The 23,310-nt window shown below is 45.0% G+C and overlaps 2 protein-coding genes across 2 annotated transcripts; one reads left to right on the forward strand and one right to left on the reverse strand.

Annotated features, from left to right (window-relative positions):
* The first annotated feature begins 784 nt into the window (after positions 1-784).
* Positions 785-17,209, forward strand: LOC309365868 (GTP cyclohydrolase 1-like). Its single transcript, XM_081904439.1, has 6 exons — positions 785-1,402; positions 6,097-6,206; positions 8,856-8,911; positions 10,720-10,751; positions 13,032-13,116; positions 13,905-17,209. Exons 1-6 carry the CDS (start codon positions 1,060-1,062, stop codon positions 14,029-14,031), a joined length of 753 nt encoding a protein of 250 aa, XP_081760565.1. The 5' UTR covers positions 785-1,059; the 3' UTR covers positions 14,032-17,209.
* CRIPT (CXXC repeat containing interactor of PDZ3 domain) lies at positions 16,944-23,253 on the reverse strand. The gene is made up of 5 exons (XM_081904574.1): positions 23,087-23,253; positions 21,696-21,761; positions 20,608-20,662; positions 19,192-19,295; positions 16,944-19,092 (listed from the first exon to the last, which is right to left on the reverse strand). Exons 1-5 carry the CDS (start codon positions 23,100-23,102, stop codon positions 19,028-19,030), a joined length of 306 nt encoding a protein of 101 aa, XP_081760700.1. The 5' UTR covers positions 23,103-23,253; the 3' UTR covers positions 16,944-19,027.
* Positions 23,254-23,310: the final 57 nt, after the last annotated feature.

The raw sequence follows: 23,310 nt of genomic DNA on the forward strand, positions 1-23,310 counted from the left end.
GGAGCCAATTCCTAGGGGCTGAGATCCCTTTGCTCCCCCAATAAAATGTTTGTGTGTGTGTGTCCCCCCAAAGTTGACGGGCATTTCCATTCAAATGGTGTGTGTGCACCAGGTCTTGTGATCAATTATGTGGGGCTTACCTCCCCACCCCCATATTTCATTCAAATTGGCCACGCTGTCTGAGACTGATGGGAGTTGGAGTCCAATAGAACTTGGAGGCCCGCAGCTTCGCCATCTCTGCTTCTGGGGCGAGGCAGTAGCTGAGTGATTGGAGAAGGTCCGTAGCTGAGCATCTGGAAAAGACAGGACTCAGGGAGACGGAGCTCGGAGGGAGGAATACTGCCACGGTGGCGGAGAGGGAAGCGGACCCGATTCCTGCATCGCAGGGGGTTGGACTGAATGACCCTCGGTGCCCTTTCCAACGCTACCATTTTACTATCGTATACGCAAAGGCGGTGAGTTTGCTGTTGCCGTTCGTTTCGCGCATTAGCCGCGTGCAGCGTGCATAACACTCGTGTCCGGAGCTTGTTTCCTGCGATTACAAGCGAGGAAGAGGAGGGACGGCAGGTGGCAAAGGGCGCCTCAGTGCAGCTTGCCCAGCTGACAGTCCCAAGACGTCGCCTTCTGACAGAGGAGAGGAGGGCTGCCGTGGCAAAACGGCGCGATAAATACCAGATGGCCGGCGCGCAAGCAGCCCTGCACCAAGCGCAACCCTGACGCCGCGGGCGAGCCGTCCACTCCACTCCTTGGCGCAAGGCGCGCCGCAGCTCAGCTCCGCAGCAAAGCAGCCCACCCTTCCACCTCTGCAAAAGGCGGGGACCCAAAGACCCCTGCAGAAACCTCGGCTCCCAGCGTCGTCGGAGACCCAGGTACCCTTAGATCTCCCCTTGGCATGCACCAGCGCGCTGCCCTTGCAAACTCCGCCGCCGCAGCTTTGCCAGGCACTTTGGCGCAGCCTTAGAAAATCTCCGTCGTAAATTCCCCCTCGAAGCCTCTGCTGTGCCGTCGGTTGCGCCCCGGCGCTCCTCCATCTCCGAAGCGCCTCGCACGTGCTGCGCCATGGAGCGCCCGCGCCTGGAGGCGCAGTGCTACCGAAACGGGGACTGCCACCCCGGACGCCTCCTCGGGGGCTTCAGCGAGCTGGCGGCTGGCGGCGGCAACCCCTGCGAGATCCGGAGGCCGGTGGCGAAGCTCCCGCGCCCGCCGTCGGACAAAGGCAGCCGGGCCCGGGAAGGCGAGGAGCGGGAAGAGAGGGACGGGCTGCCTGCCCTGGAGGATGCGTACACCACCATCCTGGAGGGCCTGGGCGAGGACCCGACCCGGGAAGGGCTGCTGCTCACGCCCCGTCGGGCCGCCAAGGCCATGCAGTTCCTCACCAAGGGCTACCGCGAAACCGTCGGAGGTGAGATGCCCCCCGCCTTTCTTTCTTTTCTCGTTTTGACAACAGCCGCCAATGGTCTTGTTGCACCTTAAAGGCTTCCTATATTTATTAAGTCGTAAGCCTTCGTGGGCTAGATCAGCTGCGTAAAAATAAGTGCCTCTCCTCGTTTCATCTTTTGAAGACCTGCTAAAATCACTTCTGTTCCGTCGGGAACAATTCAGAATACTGTACACCTTCCCACAATTTTCTGATTTTAAAAATGCAGGCAATTAAGAATTCACCTTCCCATAATGTCTTTATTTTAAAACTTTTTATGTTTTGACTGTATGGCTTTTGTTATTATTTTTATTTTATTTACAATAAAAGATATTATTTTATTGTAAAGAAAATATTGCACATATTTATTATATACCGTAGCTTTGTTGTAAACCACTCTGGTATTTTTTTAAAAAATGAATGGCGATCTAAAAATACTTTAAATGAACGAATAAATATTACTATATTAGATTTCTTACCCACCTTTTGCAGTGAGGTGTTGGGGCAGATTACAGTAATTTTAAAACACGGTATTGAAATCAGTTAAAACAAATTGCAATCCAGGGAATAGGATGGGCCCTAAAAATAATCTGCAATGCTGCTGATATATTCATAAAATCATAGAGTTGCAAGGGACCCAAAGATGCTGGGGTCATCTAGCCCAACCCTCTGCAATGTAGGAATATTTTGCTCAAAGTGGGGCTCGAACTCATGACCTTGAGATTAGGAGTCTCATGCTCTACCAACTGAGCTAAAGGCAGTGGCATAGCGTGGGGGGTGCAGGGGGGGCCGGCCGCACCGGGTGCAACATCTGGGGGTTAGGGTTAGGGGGCACAAATCCACGGGTTAGGGGGTGCAAATTACTTGCCTTGCCCCGGGTGCTGACAACCCACGCTACGCCACTGGCTAAAGGCATTTTCTTTTGTATTGGCAAAGAACAATCTGGTCATCACTTTATTAAGTATATCCAGTATTGTTCCTCCTCTTAGAAGATTGCAACTGTGTGATCTCTTTCGCATGCCTTTCTTTCTTTTAAAAAGTGGGTTTTCGCAATTAGTCAGCAGCAATTCTCATCCTGCCTCACCATTGATCATGCTTGGAGCTTTAGTGATTTCTAAAAATAAATTTTAAAAAAGATTTTATACATGCATGAGAATAGTAAGGTAAAGGGCCCCCTGACCATTAGGTCCAGTCGTGGCTGACTCTGGGGTTCTGGCGCTCATCTCGCTTTATTGGCCAAGGGAGCCGGCGTACAGCCTCCGGGTCATGTGGCCAGCATGACTAAGCTGCTTCTGGCGAACCAGAGCAGCGCACAGAAACGCCGTTTACCTTCCTGCAAACTTGTGCCCAAACTGACTTAAAGCAAACATTCAGAGACCTCGAAATAGAGAACACTTGGAAATAAAATTATACAAAATACGGAACGTGTCAGTAAATTCACAAATAACAAAAATCAACAATAAAAAATTGTAAACATGCACCTTCTCTCCGCCGTAGCTGACACACTTCATATCTCTTTATTCTTTACTGCCAATCCTTGAGGGACATAGCAAATATACAGACTTTTGCCATTTTCATTTCAGGGCCACATTCATCTCTGGCTATAACAATCAGCTCCTTGGTTCTTGCTGCCTGGAAGCAAGTTGATTAGCAATCCTCTTAAACGTTGTTCCAGGGTTACTGGATTATTTCTATAATGTAGCCATTCAACACTATCTGGGAATTGAGGGTGTGTGTGTATGAATGAATAAAGTTTATAACTCAGTAAGCGTTGAAAGTTTACTTGCATTTGCTTTACAGCTATGTGCAACTCTGAACACACAGACACAATTCTCGTTGCAAGGGATAAGACTTGTTGTAGAACATGGCTGAGGATCCTGAAGCAGGAGCCCTGATCCTACATGAGCATTGCACACTCCCCATCCTAGTGGTTCAGTGGGATTTGGGGTACTACTTTGACTAAAATAGCTCCCATCCCCAAGGCAGAACCCCAGAATCTGAAGGCACCATGCCAGCAGACAACTAAAAATGTGACACTGGCACTTAGCAATTTCCTTGCTGAGGACCAGGTTACAGTGGTACCTTGGGTTACAAACGCTTTGGGTTACGTGTTTTCAGGCTGCGGACCGTGGGAAACCTGGAAGTACCAGAAAGGGTTACTTCTGGGTTTCACCGCATGTGCAGGAGCGCCAAATCGCGTCATGCATGTGCACAGACACAGCGTTGCAGGTTATGAACGCTACAGGTTGTGGACCTGCCTCCGTCACGGATTACATCCGCAACCTGACATTCCACTGTACTTTAGGGACCATCTTTACCCATCTAAACCTGCCTGGGCCCTGAAGGAGGCTTTGCTCCTTTAGCTCATTCTCACTGGAAATGTGATTGGCAGGTACAGTGGTACCTCGGGTTAAGAACTTAATTTGTTCTGGAGGTCCGTTCTTAACCTGAAACTGTTCTTAACCTGAGGTACCACTTTAGCTAATGGGGCCTCCTGTCGCCATCGCGTTGCCGCCATGCGATTTCTGTTTTCCTCCTGAAGCAAAGTTCTTAACCTAAGGTACTATTTCTGTGTTAGTGGAGTCTGTAATCTGAAGCGTCTGTAACCCGAGGTACCACTGTACTAGGAACAGGGCCTTTTCAGTGATGGTGCCGCCGGACTAATGAAAGCCATTCCCTGGAGAAATAATCTTCTCCCACTTGTTGAGAGGTTTTATTTGGGTCACGAAGAGTCGGACACAACTAAACAACAAAAATTGTTTTATGCTCTTTCTAGGGCCACTGATAGCTTTTAAATTCATTTTTTAGATTCATTTTACTGGTTTTTAATACTTTGGTTTTCATCGTTTTGATGTTTAGATCACTTTTGTGGAAATGTGGAGTGAAAAGAAATTGAAATGAATGGAAGAGAGAACATTTTTACAGTTTGCTGCAGCACGTGGCTGCTAGGAATGTGAAATATTTTTCTAGGCCTGCCTATCTAGTTTGACCTAAACATTCTTGGTCTGTTACTTGTGGGGTATTTTAAATGCAGTCAAACGAACAATTCATGTTTTGCTAGATAGGCACATAATAGGAACGGAAGCTCACAGAGTTTCCCTGTAAGTTTGCTAGAAAGAACTCTGTGAGAGACACTCCCACTGTGCCCTGACAGAGGAAGGGCATAGCTATATATACTTACTTACCGTATTTTTCGCTCTATAACACGCACCCGACCATAACACGCACGTAGTTTTTAGAGGAGGAAAATCCGTAGGCATGCCACCCGTAGGCATTTCCTCCATAACACGCACAGACATTTCCTCTTACTTTCTAGGAGGAAAAAAATGAGTGTTATGGTGCAAAAAATACGGTACTTACCTGCCTGGGCACAGCCTCTCTTTTCTCTCTCTCCTTCATCTCTTCATCAGCAAGCCAGAAATGTGAGAGCATCTGCTAAGTCCAATGCCCAGACAGCATTTAAAACTAGACTAAAGCACATCTTTGTAGCTGAATTACCATTTTAAGCCGGCCTGGACAAAGCTGTTATCTCTGTTACTCTGTTCTGAGTGAGCAAATGTTATTTTTCACCTTTTACAAGACTGTGTAATTATTGTTTCAAGGGGGAGAAATGGGGAAAATACCAGGAGAATCCAGTCTGCCTTAAAGCATGCAGGATTCCTTAAGCTAAAAGGCTAAAACTAACCTATCTAGGTGTTAGGAAAACATTCTTTAAGAAACAGATAAAAGTTCCTGCAAGCTTTAAAGAGGGTTCCAGATTTTTACTTTAGGGTGTACGAGTGGCACTCCAGACTTGATTGGTGTCAGCTGGAGGTGCAAATAAAGGGAGGAAGTTGCAGGGTGCAATTTCCGCACGAGGAAAGCACACACACACACACACACACACACACACACACACACACACTGTCAGCACACACACTGACAACAAGGTTGGTGTGTGTGCTGCTGATAACTGTGAGTTTTGCTGTGTCAGGATTGTTAATTACTGGACTGAGATTATATCGTGCTGGAGAGATAAAGAAAGAATGTACAGTGGTACCTTGGGTTACATACGCTTCAGGTTACAGACTCCGCTAACCCAGAAATAGTGCTTCAGGTTAAGAACTTTGATTCAGGATGAGAACAGAAATCATTTTCCGGTGGCACGGTGGCAGCAGGAGGCCCCATTAGCTAAAGTGGTGTTTCAGGTTAAGAACAGATTCAGGTTAAAAATGGACCTCTGGAACAAATTAAGTACTTAACCTGAGGTACCAGTGTAAATAGCTTGTATATAATAGTAACAGAAATGCTTGTGCAACCAGTCAAGCAATAAAGAAGCTATTGACTGTGAATTTGAGTATGACTCTCGTTCTTGTCCTCTGCCTCTGGGGAAAACTCTGCTACAATCAGTAAGAAGTGGTTTTACCAAGGTGCCACCACACAAGCAGAAAAGCGCAGTGGAAGTGTGTGGGCCTTAACCTCTAATACTAAGCTCCCCTTTTAAGCTGGCAAATGGGTGGCACCCTGCTGAACTCACAAACGTGAGGAAGGAAGGATAATATCTAATAAATATATCCTCTCCTAGCATCTATCTACACCCCAATATTACTAATTATTCTTTAGTCAAGGCCAGAACTGGTAGATGGAACAAAGTGCTGTTGCCCACTGTTCCGTGAAAAGCTTCTATTTTGTCTTTTCAGACATACTCAACGATGCAGTTTTCGACGAGGACCATGACGAGATGGTGATCGTGAAGGACATTGATATGTTTTCCCTCTGTGAACATCACTTGGTACCTTTCTTCGGCAAGGTACTGGTTACCTGAAACGCTTTGTGGTCTAAACCAGTGTTGGCCCCCTGCGGGAGTGGCTGGGGAAACCCAGCCACATGGGCGGGGTATAAATAATAAATTATTATTATTAAAATTATTATTATTATTTAGCCTGAGTTGCCTTCACAGGTGTGTGCTGGATTCTCCCCAGCCAAGTTGCTTGAGACGGAAGATTCTGCCGTCCACACTGCACATTGCCCAGCCTTTGCAGACATATCCAGGAATCCGTGTTTTACATGCCAAGGGCTCAATGCCTTACATTTCCCCTGATGGCTGGGAAAGATTCCTGTCTGAAATAGGACTGGAAATAGGAGCAGGAAACCTGTGCTGCAAAGCCTTTGGCAGTGGCTTGCCAGCCCCCGCCTTTCTCCCCATTCGACTGAGCTTTAAACTTCTCCGCCAAATTTGGCAGTGTGATGCAGGCAAGCAGGATGTGTGTTTGTGTCTTTGTGAGAGTGGCGTGTGCCTCAGTGTGTGTGTGTCAAAGAGAGGAGAGTGTGTGCCTTGGTCCTGTATACCTGAAGGAGCGTCTCCACCCCCATCGTTCAGCCCAGACACTGAGATCCAGTGCTGAGGGCCTTCTCGGTAGTGGCACCCACCCTGTGGAACACCCTCCCTTCAGACGTGAAGGAAATAAGCAGTTATCCTATCTTTAAAAGACATCTGAAGGCAGCCCTGTTTAGGGAAGTTTTTAATATTTAATGCTGTACTGTTTTTAACATTTGATTAGGAGCTGCCCAGAGTGGCTGGGGAGACTCAGCCAGATGGGTGGGGTATAAATTATAAATAATAATAATAATAATAATAATAATTATTATTATTATTACTACTACTACTATTATTATTATTTCCTGGATGTTTTGCGGCATGCATGTGTGGCGAGTATCTGTTTGTTGTGTGTGTGCATTAGTGTGTATTCATTTTGCTTGTGGTGCGCGTGCATTCACGGCAAGCACACTGCCCACGCATGTAGGTTTGGTGGTCATTTGGATCACCACCCGCAAAGGCTTGGCCAGCATTGAATACGGCCTTGGTGTCCAAAAGAGTTAGTCCTTTGGCAGATCATACTGAACTGGATAGGCAAGTAGCAGCTTCCTAGATCCCTAGGAATTCTCTGTGGCTCAGAGTTCTTTGGGTGACCTTTAGTTTGCACTGTGTCAGGCAGCAGAGGAACCAACCCCTACGGCAGGCTGCCAAGAATGGACAAGACAAGGGAAAGTCCTTGCCATCTGCTTTTATTCAATATTCACAGAGAGAGGCTTAGAAACGCATCAAACCCCATCCCCTCCGTTTCTCCCTTTATGCATCATCACTACGGTGGCTGAGCTGTGCCTTCTGCCTCTGAGCTTTCTGCTCTCCTACTTTCAATGCCTGCCAGGTTCTGGGAGAGGGGGGCTGTCTGGAATGCTTTCTAAAGACATTTGAGTGCGTCAGCTGTACCCTCTCTGGTGCTGCTTCTTCCTCTCCCATTATTTGAAGAAGAAGAGTTTGGATTTTATATCCCGTTTTATCACTACCCGAAGGAGTCTCAAAGCGGCTAACAATCTCCTTTCCCTTCCTCCCCCACAACAAACACTCTGTGAGGTGAGTGGGGCTGAGAGACTTCAAAGAAGTATGATTAGCCCAAGTTCACCCAGCAGCTGCATGTGGAAGAGCGGGGAAGCGAACCCGGTTCACCAGATTACGAGTCCACCGCTCTTAACCACTACGCTGCACTGGCTCTTTCCCCTCTTCTGCCTCTCCCTCAAACCCCTGTTGTAATTCTGAACTGTCTGCTTCTTCTCTGGAAGGGTCAGGCTGGGGAGGCGGTCTCCACCATTCCTCCTCTGCCCTGTCCCTGACACACTGCTGTGTTGAACTACAAACATGGCATATTTTTTATTTACTAAAAAAAACCCCTATTCTCTCCACCCTGTTAGATGTGCTATCTTGCTTTTCTTTTAAGGGGATGACGCAGGGGTGTATCGCTGTCCGCCAGCACCTGTGGCAGATGCTCCTGTGTTGGGCAGGACACAGAGGGTCTTTTCACCCTCTGCACTCCCCCAGCCCTCGCTGCCAGGTGATGGGGATCTCTGTGGGGGTGCCTGTTTTGTGTCCCCCCCCCCCCGCATCCTGCACATTATGCCACTGGGATAACGTTTGCTTCTAAGCCAGCGGTTCTCAACCTGTGGGTCCCCAGATGTTGTTGGACTACACCTCCCATTATCCCTGAGCTCTGGCCTTGCTAGCCAGGGATGATGGGAGTTGTAGTTCAACAACATCTGGGGCCCCACAGGTTGAGAACCGCTGTATCTAAGCCAATAGCACTGAAGACTTGTGAGTTTGAATCATTGACAGAGATTTGGGTGTCCTCAATTGCTTTGGGGAAGAGGACTGTTTTGATTTTACTTGCCCTTGCCAGTCAGATCAGACAGGCCACTGTAACACAGACCAACAAGGCAAATCCACAAATCCCTTTGGAACGAATTGTGCATTAGCAAGATTTCAGAATCGCAGCATTAGAGATGAGAGCAGGGAGTGTGTTGGAGAAACCTATTCCCTGCAACATAACTGGTGTGTTGCGGTGGGGATAGACTCCAATTGTGAACCCAGTATTAATTATTCTTCCCTCTCCATTTGAATCTGCAGGTCCACATCGGATACTTACCAAAGAAGAAAGTGGTTGGCTTAAGCAAACTTGCAAGGTTCTTATTATTCAATTTACGTTCTTGTCTATTTATGGAATTCACTGGTGCAACGTGTACCGACGGCCGCTGTCTCAGGTGGCTTTGTAAGGGAATTAAGACAAATTTGTGGAGGAGAGGTTGTTCCAGTGGCTCTTAGCCAGCATGGCCATTCAGAACCTCCAGGTTCAGTAGCAGCTTATCACTGAATAAGACTTGCTGGAGAGCAATAACAAGAAATCATTGTCTTCAGACCATGCTTGCTCACTGTGGGGAAATGGGGTGTTGCACCCGGTGGACCAACCTGCTGTCTCTGTGGCGCCATTGCGTCCAGCTGTTAATCAGAAGGTTGGTGGTTCAAGCCCACCCAGGGATGGCTGTGGGCAGGATTTCTGCATTCCAGGGGGTTAAACTACATGACCCTTGGGATCCCTACCAACTCGACCTTGTGTCTGATCCATCATGACTCTTCTTAGGTTTTTGAAGCATTCATCAGTGTACACTTATGTGCATTTTGTGTGTATGTGAAATTAGAAGTTACATGCGATCTGGGATGTTAACACTGATAAGTGAGATGATTCATGTATTGGCCACGGGTGCCTCCTAAACTGCTGAGCTCAGGACCACACACATGGGGGTTATCCCTTTTCTTCTTTCGTTTTTGCAACAGTCCAGTGATGCTGCCTTGCCCAGGAGGTATGAGGCCAGGAGGAGGCCAGTGGCTGGGAAACACAAGTAGCCAAACAAACCCCTGTGTTGCAAACAGAATGTCAACAATGTCTAGGCAACACGAAGACCATATACATGCGTAATAGACAATCTTTATAGACTTCCTTCAAATCACAAAAAGTTCAAAATGAAATCTTTAGTCTCAAAGTCTCTGAAAATCTTTAAATGAAGTGAGGTACCAAACTTTGTACACTGGAAGACAAGCTGTGAAGCTTTGTGTATTCAACAATGATGTCCAACACTGAACGGTAATTCCGGATATTGACTACCGTTTCGAATTCTTCATCAGTGCGGTGGGTGGATATAGAATGCTTCATAAAACCATCTTATTTTGAATGAATGTATATAAATGAAAATATCAAGTCACTGCATTATTTGAACATTTTATGATTTTAAAGATTATCTATTACGTATGTATATGGTCATTGTGTTGCCTAGACATTGTTGAGGGAAACACAAGTAGGCAGAGAGCTGTTGCACTCCGGGTCCTGCTGGCAGGCTTCCCAGAGGCACCTGAGAGCTGAACTAGATGGGTCTTTAACTTGATCCAGCAGGGCTTTTCTTAAGTTCCTACATATTATTGTTCTGAGGAATTCTGGGGACCGCAAATGGCAGTCTCCAGTTGGGAGAAGCTGTTGGTGCTGATGTGTTTTGACCCTGCCCCACCCTCAAGAAAAGCGATTACCTCATGTTTTTATTTGAAAGCATGAGTACAGTTGTACCTTGGAAGTCAAATGGAATCCATTCTGGAAGTCCGTTTGACTTCCAAAACATTTGAAAACCAAATTGCGGCTTCTGATTCACTGCAGTAAGCTCCTGCAGCCAATCAGAAGCCTCAGAAGCCCCGTTGGATCTTCAGGTTCCAAAAGAACGTTTGCAAACCGGAACAATCACTTCCGGGGTTGCGATGTTCAGGAGACAAAATGTCCGAGTTCCAGGGCGTTCGTGATTCAAGGTACGACTGTACTCCAAAGGTAAAACCTTGACAACTGCAGCCTGAGAGTGAGTCCTGCTTCTTCCCGTTTTGCATTCCATTTGCTCGTCTGTTTCTTGACACCATGCCATTTATTTTCTCTCACCATTATCTTTTCTCCCTCCAGAATCGTTGAAATATTCAGCCGAAGGCTTCAAGGTTTGTATCCTTTCTGCCATATGATGCAGCTCTGCCTTCTTGCTAACTCCCCTATGTTCCTCTAATGCCACCCCTAGGAGTCACTCTAGGGCACGAGTGGCTAACCTGTGGCCATCTTGAGCAGGGATTCCCAAACTTGGGTCTTCAGCTGTTTTGGACTACACTTCCCATCATCCCTGACCACTGGTCCTGCTAGCCAGGGATGATGGGAGTTGTAGTCCAACAACAGCAGAAGACCCAAGTTTGGGAAACCCTGATCTAGACCTTCCTGAACTACAACTCCCAGACTGTTGGCCATGCTAGCTGGGGCTGTTGGGAGTTGGTGTCTGACACCACCTGGAGGGGCAGAAGCTAGGCACCCCTTCTCAGTGTGCTGTGAGAAATAAAATTACTTTAAGAATCCTGCGGGCCTCTGGATATTGTGGAATTCCAAATCCCATCAGCCTTATTATCCAGTATAGCCAATGGTAAAGTGTCAGTGTTAGAAAAGGAAAAAGGTTCTGACCTCCTTTTTACTCCTTTGCCTAATCCTCAGACTTTAGTTGGCACAAAAGAGTCCTTGAGAAAGAGTATTCTTGCAGAGTATTGCTGCTTTTATTCTTAAAAAGTCTTCTTCTCCAACCACGACCGACAGCTTTTACACACACCAAACGCAACCAGCTTTCTACCATCCATCCAACCAACCAACCCACACCACACACTAACATTGACCACTCTATATATACAGGCACCATTTGGTGAAAGGTTGCATGAGTCATTGTAGGCCACTGACTCATGCTGACTTAGTTCTTTTAGCATTAAAGAAACAGCGGCCAATTTTTAGCTGTGACAGTAAGGCAGTTGTAGCCCTACAACACCTGGAGGGCCACAGGTTCCCCATCCCTGATAACTGCCAGCAGGGCTGCTTTGCTCTCCGGTCCTCCAAATGCCCCCCATATCCGCTTCATCCTGAGAGCTGGAGGGGAAAGGCAGTGGGAGGTCAGCGCAGTGCTCATGCAGTTGCAGGAACAGCAGAATGGGAAGATGGCAGCCCCGCCAGTCAAATCTTCCAAGACAGGAATGTGCAGATCAGAACAAGCTGGTCAGTCTCTGTTTGATTCGCAGCAGAGTGGCAAAGGTTTTTATCTTCAAATAATAATAATAATAATAATAATAATAATAATAATAATAATAAAGATAGCTAGAAAAGGTCTGTCAATGGGAAATCACGTTGAGTGCTGAAAGCAAATTCCTGTGCTGAGTATCTCCTCAGAGGAATTGTTCTGCTTAATTCTAAGTCAGAGGGGAGCGCTCAGGGGCAGAGGAAGGGGGTCGGTGGGGGCAGTGTGCCCCAGGTGTCATCACGGAGGGGGGTGACATTTGGTGTGCTGCCTGCTCGTGACTCCCAAGCCTACCCCGAGCCATCGGGGGAAGGGCCGGAGCTGCGCCGCCTTGCCGGTGGCCTTCCCCTCTTCCTCCTTTGTTTTGACAGCTTATGGGAGGTTTAGGAGTCACGGGCGGGCCGCGGGCCATTGCCCCCCGCTCCTGGGCTGCTTCCTGAGGGGGGAGCCTCCTCCATGCTGTCAAAAGGAAGAGGGAGGGGAAGAAGGCTGCTGGCAAAGTGGCGCGGCTCCCTCCCCCCTCGCCCAGGAAGCAGCTCTGCCCCCCCCCGGGCGGCACCCCCTGGGATGCTCACCCCACCCTGGGGTGTGCAGCATGCGCGCTGTTCTGGGTGCCGCCTCTGGGAGCACTAGTGAGTTTTGTCCTTTTCGCTCAATATTTGATACACACACACACACACCGAATGTGAGGAAGGAGACAGTCTTTCCCCCCTTTGCCTGTGAAAGCCCCCTTCCCCCCAGCTTAGCTGAAAGTTCTCTTTTGAGAACAATTGGCTCGGACCAAATTGATTCAGAAGTCAGTAAGTTCATTTATTCCAAAGTTAGCAATTTACAGTGGTACCTCGGGTTAAGAACTTAATTTGTTCCGGAGGTCCGTTCTTAACCTGAAACTGTTCTTAACCTGAAGCACCACTTTAGCTAATGGGGCCTCCCGCCGCCGCCGTGCCGCCAGAGCACGATTTCTGTTCTCATCCTGAGGTAAAGTTCTCAACCTGAGGTACTATTTCTGGTACTGAAGTGTCTGTAACCCGAGGTACCACTGTTTTAAGGAAAAGAATGTATTCAAAAGTTAACCAAAGCACATATCCGTAAAATAACAGTGAGCATGTATTTGAAGTTGCCAACCAATTAAAGACCATAGCCTTTTTCTCTCTCTCACAAAGCACCATTATTTTTCTAGTCCAGGAGCGGCTTACCAAGCAGATTGCCCTGGCAATTACTGAAGCCCTGAAGCCTGTTGGAGTGGCTGTGGTCATTGAAGCATCGTAAGTTCAGCATGTCCTGTCCAGCTTGGACTGTTGCATCACATACACCTTCATTGCATTTTCCCCATTTCCCTCTTTTGCTGGGGGGGGGGTGTGAGTTTGCATATCATCACTACTAAAAACACACGCTATAAACAATTTAAGAAACCTAGCATGATCCTATACTCAGGAAGTGCCATTGATCTCAATACGGCTCACTCAAAGTTGAGCAATAGGATTACAATCTTGCTTAGTTGCATGTTGCTGTACACAAAACAGGTTGAATGACCACCTATCATGGATGCTTTTTTATTTTTTACTTTTCAAATTTTACATTTCAAATCAAACACCTATTAAACTATACATTCGGACACCACCGATGGAAGTGCACCAGAGCCAGTGTAAACAGTGTAAAGTGTAAAACAGTGTAAAATGCATACATAGCCATAACTGGACTGAGTTCTGAGTAGATATTTATGGGCTTGCACTGTAAAGTAGCTTGGGAGGCATTGTATGTCTGTGGGCAACATTTTAAAATTCATACGCACCCCTGCAGTGGTATAGCGCCATGTGATTTTGCAGCTTATGTAACTCAGCATTTATTTATTTTTTTTACAAAAATGTGTAGCAAGCTCTGAATTATTCTTTGCAATCTGACTGTTATTTTATTGTGCGGTTCTTGACCTTCTGAGGTTGTCAGCTGTTTTGGACATCGTTCACCGTGGAAAATAAACCACAATGGCATGGGTGTTAGCGATTCCTGCTGCTAATTTGATACTAAAAATGCCTCTTTGAATGTCCCCCGGCAGGCACATGTGCATGATCATGAGGGGAGTTCAGAAGATGAGCAGCAAAACCGTCACCAGCGCCATGCTTGGAGTCCTGCGGGAAGACCCCAAAACCAGGGAGGAGTTTCTCGCCTTGATCAAGAATTAAACGGCAGCAGCTTGCGGCTCTCCGTGGGTTTGGATCCCACACTCGAAACCAGTTACCAAGACATAATTGCCTTCTGTGAGCCAGAATCTGTGCCATAAAAGAAGAGGAAGACAAAAAAAAGGTGAAAGCAAAAAAAGAGAAGAAAATAAATAACTGCACCACAGCTTTGTTCTCGCTTCTGGGTAACACCTTAAGAGTGTCGTTAAACATTAGCTAGGCAGCACAAGCACCGAACTCCCATTTCGCAGCAAAGAAATTGGGTATCCCTGATCCGGCAGCATCTTGTGACATGGTGAGCCGAGGGCCCCTTTGCACCCTGCATCTTCTAACCCTTTGAGAACAAAGCAAGAGATCCATCCTCTCCTGTGAGTTTTCATGCATCACAAGAGCCACACGTCGAAGCACATAAAATGTGAATGCAAGAAATGCTTATTTGCAAAGGTGTGTTGTGTAGGTGCATTTAGGATTGGCTCCAGTTCTCTTTGTCAGCTGTATGCTCAGTGGATGGTCCAGGTGTGGCCTGTTATTCTAGTGTAGGTTAGGGGAGCCTCAGGCCCAAATGTGGCCTCCTAGGTCTCGTATTTCTGGTTCTGGAAAGCCTGCCAGGCCCCTTCTCCCAGGCCCCACTGCTTACTGGTCCCACTCTGTGTCTTCCTTAGGTACTTTTGTGGCATGAGAGCCTCACATTTATTTATTTTTTAAAAGCACAAATACCAGTCAAAAAACATCTACCTTACCAACTTTTATTGGTTTAATATTGACTGACTCATTTTGGCTTACTCTCAGGCAGGTATACGCAAACTCAGCCCTCCAGATGTTTTGGGACTACACCTCCCATCATCCCTGACTATTGGTCCTGTTAGCTAGGGATGATGGGAGTTGTAGTCCCAAGATTTCTGGAGGACCAATTTTGCCTATGCCTGCTCTAAGGGATCCTGGAAATGATAGTTTGGTTAGGGTGCTGAGAATTATGTTAAAAGATAACGTGTCAATCCATTCCCCCCTGGGATTGTCCAGGGAACATAAATTGCTGGTTAACTAGTTCATGGTGGCAAACCTTGGCATGTTTGCTTCGGAGCCAGGGTTGTATCCTGCTAAGTCGTTGCATGGCTGGAATGATTTTTAGAGGTGCAACAGAATGTTCCCTCTCTCTCTTCCCCTTGCACCAGCCAAATCTGGCCCAGGGTTTCTGGGGGGAAGAGACATTCTATTGCACTTGTGAACCCCTAGTTGTTCTGCTTGCGCAATGACTTGGCTGAGTGCATTAGATTGTGCTACATGGGGGGCAGCTGCCCGCTCCCCAATCAAGTAAAACAATAGAAATACTTAACTAATTGACCAATCACGTCGGTTCTGGCCCCCCATAACAAGAGTCCTGTCCCCCCTCAACAAAAATACTGGCTACGCCCATGTTTGCACATGTACAATGCAGATATGTCCACAAAAGGCTTTCCAGTGCGTGGTACCAAGCCAATTACTGTTGCCAGTTTTCTAATTGGGATTTGTGCCTTGGCACAAATAAAATGGGGATGAGGAATCTTGACTATCGAGATGTCAATCCTGTGCACACCTACCGGGGAACAAGTCCCACTAGACACAGTAGGATTGGTTCTCAATTTTTTTTCTCCGGGCCACACTTTCAGAATAAAAATTTGCTTTTGACACACTGAAATTTTTATTGATAATACATTGGAAAACAAAAAGAAACAGCTGCTAGCAGTGCTTGATTTATAACATAGAACACAACTAATTTTTTTAAAAAAATGATTCTATACTATACTACGCTGAAATGTTTAAATATTTCTTTGATTGTCCTCGAGACTTCCTACCACACTTGCCAATCCCTCCTGCCACACCGTACGGCAGGACTCCCTTCTGAGTAAAACATACAGCATTGCGGTATTCTTGAAAACCTGTTTTAAGTAGGGATTCTTTCCATCGGTTCTCTTTAGCTGGAATTGTTGCTAAGTGTTTCATGGCCCATTATGACCGCATTTGGGGGGCTGTGGCTTTTTATGTTATACAAAGTATTGTAAACACAATCAAATCTGTACTGTACAACAAAACTTGAGATGTGCCCTGTGATCTAGAGACTTGAGACAACACAGAAAGTGCTGGCATTTCCTGAAGAAAATTCCTTTGTTATGTCATACATACTGTGTATACACACAGGACTTCACTTAAATCGGATGTTTAAGAGGAAAACAGGGTTGCGCTGACCTGTATGTTGTCCGAGTAGCTCTTTGTATAGGAACACATTGGGAACCTGCCCATTCACACACCAGCAGCAGAAACTTTGAACTCTCTAGCAGTGTGAGACTATCTCCTTTTCCTCTTAATAGTTTGATTTTTATATTTAGTAAGAGAAAATAGCTGCGTAAAAGTGGTGCTAAAATGTATACTAACTGAAAAAGTCGTGTTACTACTAGATTTATTAAATGCTTTATAATGCAGAGTTATAGTTTGGCATTCCAGCTCTGCTATTGTACTGAAAAGATTGAAGAGTTTTATTGTACCAAAAATATTAAAAATAGCCATATTACATGCTTCATATTTAGGTTTGCATATTGTACTGTATTTCCTTGTGTTTTAGTATCTGCATTACCCCTTAATGCCATGCAAGAAATTTAAGATTGAATTAATTGTAATAGTAGTTTTTTGTCCAAGGAATGTATGCTTTGGAGTCAGCACTGGGCACAAACTAACCTAATCAGTGAAGAAATCCTTGAATTGCCTTTGTAAAGAAGGGCAAAGGAAAGGATGGCAAGAGCAAAGGAAAGGATGGCAAGCATATTTGCACAATTTGGACAGAAAGCCTACTAGCACTGCATGGGTACAAGCAGAGAACCTGTGGCAGCCATTTTGTTTGGACCACTGGATGGAGCTATGAACTCACCCAATTCACAAACTGCTTTACAATCACATTAAGCATCTTTGGCCAGCGTTTATTTTTTTACAAACACATCATTTAAATTCCGGAACACTTCAATCCAGTGTTTAGGAATGTTGCCTTGCAGTTACATTTTTAAAATAAATTTATAAAAATGTACAAACTGCTTCATCAATAAAATAATGGAACAACCAGTGAAATCAGTAAACAGCAAGAACCAAAATTCAACCACCAAAAGCATAAGAAAATAAAGATATTTAAAGTCTTCAAAAGTAATAGGGAGGGGGGCCATAGGAATCTCTGGTCATAAACCCCCGCCACAGAGTCTTGCCCAGATCAGCAGGGACAGGGGATGATTCTTTTATTAAGGGGCCCAATGACTTTCTGAGACCACCAGCATGAATCCTGCTACAAAAAGTGCACTGACTATCATGTCCACCAGGCCTGCCAATTTCTCCTGCTAGGTGTTATAAGCCAGAAAGGACGAAGTTTGAGATGCAATTTGTGGTTCACACTGCACTTACGCACCTTGTCCATGAAATAACTGATAATAATCCAAGTAACAGTTTTGATTCCAAGTTCCCTAATCAACATGGCATTCAGGTCAAAGTGCTTATTTTAAAAACATTTTACAAATGAGTTGCTGTTCTGGCTCCACAGAATAACTTTCACATGAGCTCTGAAACATGTTTGCATGAATCTGGTCCAAGTCTTCTGCCATCTGAGTTTTGTTCCAGCCATTTACATCTCAAGCAGAAATTAAACCAGGAATTGAAATTCCAAGGATTATAAAAGCAGAAAGATAAAATAAATATATATGCAGAAGGTGCTGAGAACCTTGAAAAAGAAAATATATTTGCCTGGCACTGAAAGCAGGCGCTAGGCAAGCTTTCCTGGTGACTGTATACTAGAGTTGGAGTGAGACTGCTGAAAAGGCCCTCTCTTCAGCCATCACCTCTCTAACCTCAGAAGATGGATGACTCCCAGAGAATAGCCTCTCAAGCAAACTCCAAAGTATGGGCAGCCAAGAGGGCAAGTGATATGCCCTGTTGCCACATCTAGCCAGACCAAGGTGGGTTTCCTCCTTCAGAATCAAATCCTGGATTATTATCGCTTCTATTCTCTACAGCATGGCAACACCACTATGCAAGGGATGTATTAACTATCGAACAGATCAAAGAATAACACACTAAGAAACAAAAATAACATACAAGAACACCCTCTCAACCAAGATTATATAGCAGTCACCTCTTTTTTTAAAGCACAACAAAAGGGAAACACTTTATATACAATTTTTCACCCATGCACAAGTAATGCTCCAACGCCAATTTTGAATCATGAAGTTAAAGGCTAATTTATGCCAGGTTTCTTCATTCGACTTCAAGCTTCACCCCAATAAAACCAGATTAAAAGAAATAATGCTGGCAACGATAGCACACTTGTTATATACCAGGTTCTAAGAATGTTGGACTCGTCTAGTTGAATGAAGCCAACCCCAACCAACCATGTATTTTAACCTCTCAGCTTCTTGAGAACATTTTGTTTTTGCAGTTATAGGCAGACAACAAATCCGGGAAGCTTACAGAGCTCCTGGTGGTTGGCTTGGTGGGTTCCAAGTTGTGCATCGTTTTATAAATTTGCAAGTAAACCTACATTTAAAAAAACAAATCATTTTATGCCAGTTTTATTTCATCAATCCCTCTGCTGGTAGACTTGCAATCTACAAATTCTTGTTATAGCAGTGGGGTGAAGAAAAAAGCTGATCTGCTGGCTTTTTTGAGTTTTTCCTCAAAACTAGCCTAATGAGTTGATTTGAAACATTTTTTCTATTTATAACATTAAGCGTCACTAGCAGATCACTATTAATATCAGTAGATCAAAACGCCAAATGTGACCATATCAGGTTGCCAATACACCAGTTTTCTTATTATAAATTTATACAGGTATGAATTGGACCATTTATCCAGGTTTACAATCAGCGCTAACAAAGTGCAACTAAAGGTCCACGCAAATTCTGACGGTGCCTGCCATCTTTTACATTTTTTCCCAACATTGATAACTGTTTTTAAAGTAAAGCTGGTCAAGGAAAAAGTTCGTAGTATATAATTAAACGGATGTTTGCTTGTAGTTTTTTGTATCCAACACTTTCTTCCCGCACATTGCGCAGATGCCTATTAACGAGAAGAACAGTGAGAATGAAACGTTTTATTTTAGTCCAAAAGTACAAAAGCAACTGAACAAGAGAAAAGAATTGATGCCAAATGTCTCACCCTTTTTGTACGCACATCCCTGGCAGTAGTGGGAGCCTGGCTGATGAACTGAACTTTTGCAAATTCGGCATACTGCAAATTTGTTTTTACCATAAGGATCAAACCTAGGAAGAAAAAAAAAAGTAACTGAATTGCCTATTCATGGAAAGCTTTCCTACATACTTTCATACAGTTGGGAGCACATGAGGAGGGGGAAGGAAGACAAGAGAGAAGACAGAATTGGCTGATAACAAAATCTTCAAAAGCAACTTCCCAGTTACAAAGCGGATCAGACGCAGTTCTTCACTTCAGCTTTATCAAATGTAGACTAGTTTGCACATCAACATCTTTAAACTATGTAGGTATACTTGACATCTTTTTCAAAAAGTTTCTTACCACACCTCTTGCACAAAACAGGTAAACCTGCCCAGAGGATTTTTGCATAATTGATACTGAAAAATGGTTTGAAAGCCAAGTGCTATGTAATTGAGATATAAAAGTCAACTGCTAATGCTGCATTTCACTTCTTCCATGCTCCAGATTGGAGGACCAGGAGGCAGAGAAGAAAAGATTGAAAACTGGTTTCAAAAAGGACACAATAAGGTCTTTCCCAATCCGTCTTTCATTTCCCCAGTGTCTCATGGTACCTTCACCGTTCATCTATTCCATCTCTGCAGATGTTCTAGCTACATCTCTGGAGCCCACAAAAAGGAAGCAATGGCAGCCACAATAGCTGGCTGCAAAGGTGGCAGAAAGTAAGGTGATATGTGTATGTGTGCAGAGGGAAGGGGGGAAAGCTACAGACCCTTTTTGGACAGAAATGACTTGGCCATTGTACTCCATGCTCTGGTAACTTCAAGACTGAATTATTGCAATGTGCTCCATGTGGTGCTACCCTTGAAAATGACTTGGAAACTTCAGCTGGTCTAAAATGCAGCAGCCAGATTAGTGGCTGAGGATGCTTATAAAACTCACAAAGCCCATCTTTTAAAACATCTGCAATGGCTGCCAGCTTGTTTCCAGACTCAATTCAACTAGTTATTAAAGCCGTAAACAAATTAAGCCCCAAATATCTGAGAGACCACCTTCCTGACAAGATCCTCTTACCTGTTATGATCAACAAAGGAAGCCCTCTTGGTAGTTTCAGCACCCTTTGAGATTTGGGTGGTAGGGGCTGCCACAGAGAATGTCCTCTCTTGGGCCACCACTAAGTCTTTGCTTTCCACCTCACACAGGTGCATCTGGCACCTTCACTATGCAGGTTTCAAGGAAGTCCTGAAGATGCGCCTCTTTACCCAGGCCTTTGGACCCACTCTATTTCTGTGACCCTAATTTAACTGTTTCCATTCTGAATTTTAATTTCTGCAAGCTGCCCTAGGAACTGCATGTGAAGAGTGGGTAATGATGATGATGATGATAATTTAATACTTCAGTTACCTTGCCTTCTTTGATGTCAATGCCTTGTTTTCATTTAGTTTTCTTCCACCACTTTCTAAAAAGAACAAATAAGTTTATTGCTTGATATACATAATTTGCAAAACTATTATAAATTAAGACCCGTGCTCACATAACCATTATTTTCCAAGAATACAACCAAAGGGGGGGGGGATACAAGTGTTCACGGTGCCCAGTTTTTCTATATGATGTACTATGTTTACAGAAATATGCTGCCTTTATACAGATGATTCAATCAGAACATTTCACAAATTTAGTTTTGATTAGTTTGCTTCAGTGTTCTTTGAATAACTGAACTAATTAAATCAATTAAAGTTTTGCAGACATATTTCTTTAGCTCCCAGGTTATTGGCACCAAACCCAGGATTCCTGTTGAGGTTCTCCAGACAAACAAGGAGTTTTCCTATCCTTCTTTTGAGCCTGGAGATGGGCAGTGGGATCTCTGCTACTGGAGTTGATAAAATGAGTGAATGAGTAATATCCAATGAATGAGAAAATTGATGGAAGTTCTAAAAAGAACTTTAAAGCATCATCCAAATTCTGTGCTACTGTAAAAAACTTTCAAGTAATAAGTATGTCCCACTTGTCCACTTTTCTCCATTTCCTACTGCCTATATAACTGCTTTTTTCACTACCCCCTTCTCTCTCTTTCCTAAAGCTCACCACAAAACCAGTTGTCTCTCCCAAGCCCTACTCCTTATCTCAGTTTGTAAGCGCACACTTGCACTACTCTTGGCAGCCGTATGGGCCATCACTCCCGGCCCAAAGAGGAGTCTGCAGTGCTCACAGAGGTGTGGGGTGTGTGAGTGAATGAAGGAGGCATTTTTTCCCCTATTTGTTACCCTGCCTAATGAAATTGCTACTGGCATCAAAATAACAGATCTGTAGCAAATTGAATCTCTGGACCATAACATAAATGAGACAAACACTTGCATATAAGCATCTGAAATAAGATTGCAAAAAAAAAAAAAAAACACTTTGAAGGTAAACTACTCACATTTCAAGGTTTGCTTATCAATAAATGTTAGAAAGAATATCTACTGAAGTGATTAGATAGTATTTAGAAATACCTGTGGTGTTTCTTGCACCATCTTTCCATGTATCAGGTGTAATTACAGTACCAAGTTTTCTCTCACCTATGGAAAAACAGAAATGCAAAGGCTGTGATATTCCAATCTGTTTTGGAAGTCTTTTGAGAACACACCACATATTTCATTAGGCCCACCTTCAAATTAGTTCAACTATTTGAACTTGGGTAATACAGTATAGGTCATTCTATTAATCCACTACTATTACAATTCCCTTTGAAAAGTAGACATCCATAGCTGATAAACAAAGCTCATGCAGACCTACCAGGCTGAGTGGTCATCATCAACGAACATACAAAGGACCCTTCCAGATCCAACCAAAGACCAACTAGTTCAGCACTCTATTTCCCATGGAAGTGGGATATGAAAGCAAGAGCCCTGTCCCACTGCTGTGTCCCAGCAACTGGTATTCAGAGGCATACCTCATTGTTAGTAGCCACTGATAGCTTTAACCTTGCATGTTAGATGTCAATGCATCCAGCCTGCCTAATAAATGAACAATGAATTCTCAGAACACCAATAGCATGATGCACCTCATCATGATTTCACAGTTAACTCCTACCCCACCCCATGCTTTTACTGAACAGAAGTTGGAGGCACACCTCACTCTTTAGCCCCAAAATGTTTTGCTTCAGTGTGTAAATGAGTTAAGAAACCACTTGCCCATCAGCAGCCAATCCACTTGTGGTTCTGCATGAGTTACTGATGCAGAGGGCCAAGCAGGTTGGCCCCTGTAAATAAATGGAATACTGGAGCAGGCAAGTCTTAGGGCAATGGTGTCCAAACTCTTTTTCAAAGAGGGCCAGATTTGATGAAGTGAAGGGCCCTGAGGGCCGACCAAAGTTGCTGACCTTTCTTTAGGATTGAAGTTGTTAACCTTTCTTTAGGATTGAAGTTGTTAACCTTTCTTAAGGATTTTACCCCAAAGTTGTTGAGCTTATTTTAGGATTGAAGGTGTTGTGCTTTTTTTAGGGTTGAAGTTGAAGTTTTTTTTTAAGGATTTTACCACAGGAAATAAACTGCCACAGGGGCCGGATTAACCCAACCGGCGGGCCGGATTAGGCCCCCGACACGGACTTTGGACATGCCTGCCTTAGGGCCTGATCCAGCAGGGCTCTAACTTATGTTTGGAAGGGAGGCAAAGCTAGAACAGTGACTCATACAGAGACGCCTCCTCCTCCTCTGTAGGGCAATGCCTTGAGGAGGGGCACACAAAACTCCAGAACTGCCTCCTTACACCATCTCTCTGACAAGCGTCGCTCTATGGGTGTCTCGCGCTCCGCCGTTCAAAACAACGGCCGTTCAAAACGTCGCCCCGTGACGTCACATTCTCCGCTAACCGTTCCTTCAGCCCCCTCCCCGAACAAACTCACACTTCTCGCACACCATGGCGAACCACCCGCGACGAAGCCTGCGGAACAGAAGCGCCGTCCCCGTCAGCTGCCACCAAAACAAACCGAGTCGGGTCCTTTCAACTTCCGGCAGCCGCCTCAGCGTCGGCACTTCCCCTTCCGGGTTCAACCGCCGCTCTCTCCCATTTCCTCCCTCCGTCCCTCCCTTTCGCACGCCTATTGGTCAAGATGGATGAAAAGGGGGG

The sequence above is a fragment of the Podarcis melisellensis genome (genome assembly GCF_964234715.1).
Source record: "Podarcis melisellensis genome assembly, chromosome: 3".
In the NCBI taxonomy this organism is placed as follows: domain Eukaryota; kingdom Metazoa; phylum Chordata; class Lepidosauria; order Squamata; family Lacertidae; genus Podarcis; species Podarcis melisellensis.

Bases quoted from the DNA above. Each gene is read 5' to 3' on its own strand.
- LOC309365868 (XM_081904439.1), top strand. From the start codon at position 1,060: ATGGAGCGCCCGCGCCTGGAGGCGCAGTGCTACCGAAACGGGGACTGC. The intron at 8,912-10,719 runs GTTCTTATTATT...TTCTCCCTCCAG, and splicing joins GGCTTAAGCAAACTTGCAAG to AATCGTTGAAATATTCAGCC. The intron at 10,752-13,031 runs GTTTGTATCCTT...TTATTTTTCTAG, and splicing joins ATTCAGCCGAAGGCTTCAAG to TCCAGGAGCGGCTTACCAAG.
- CRIPT (XM_081904574.1), bottom strand. The intron at 19,296-20,607 runs GTAACTGAAGTA...TTTTCTTCCTAG, and splicing joins TTGACATCAAAGAAGGCAAG to GTTTGATCCTTATGGTAAAA. The intron at 19,093-19,191 runs GTGAGACATTTG...TCTCGTTAATAG, and splicing joins GGGATGTGCGTACAAAAAGG to GCATCTGCGCAATGTGCGGG.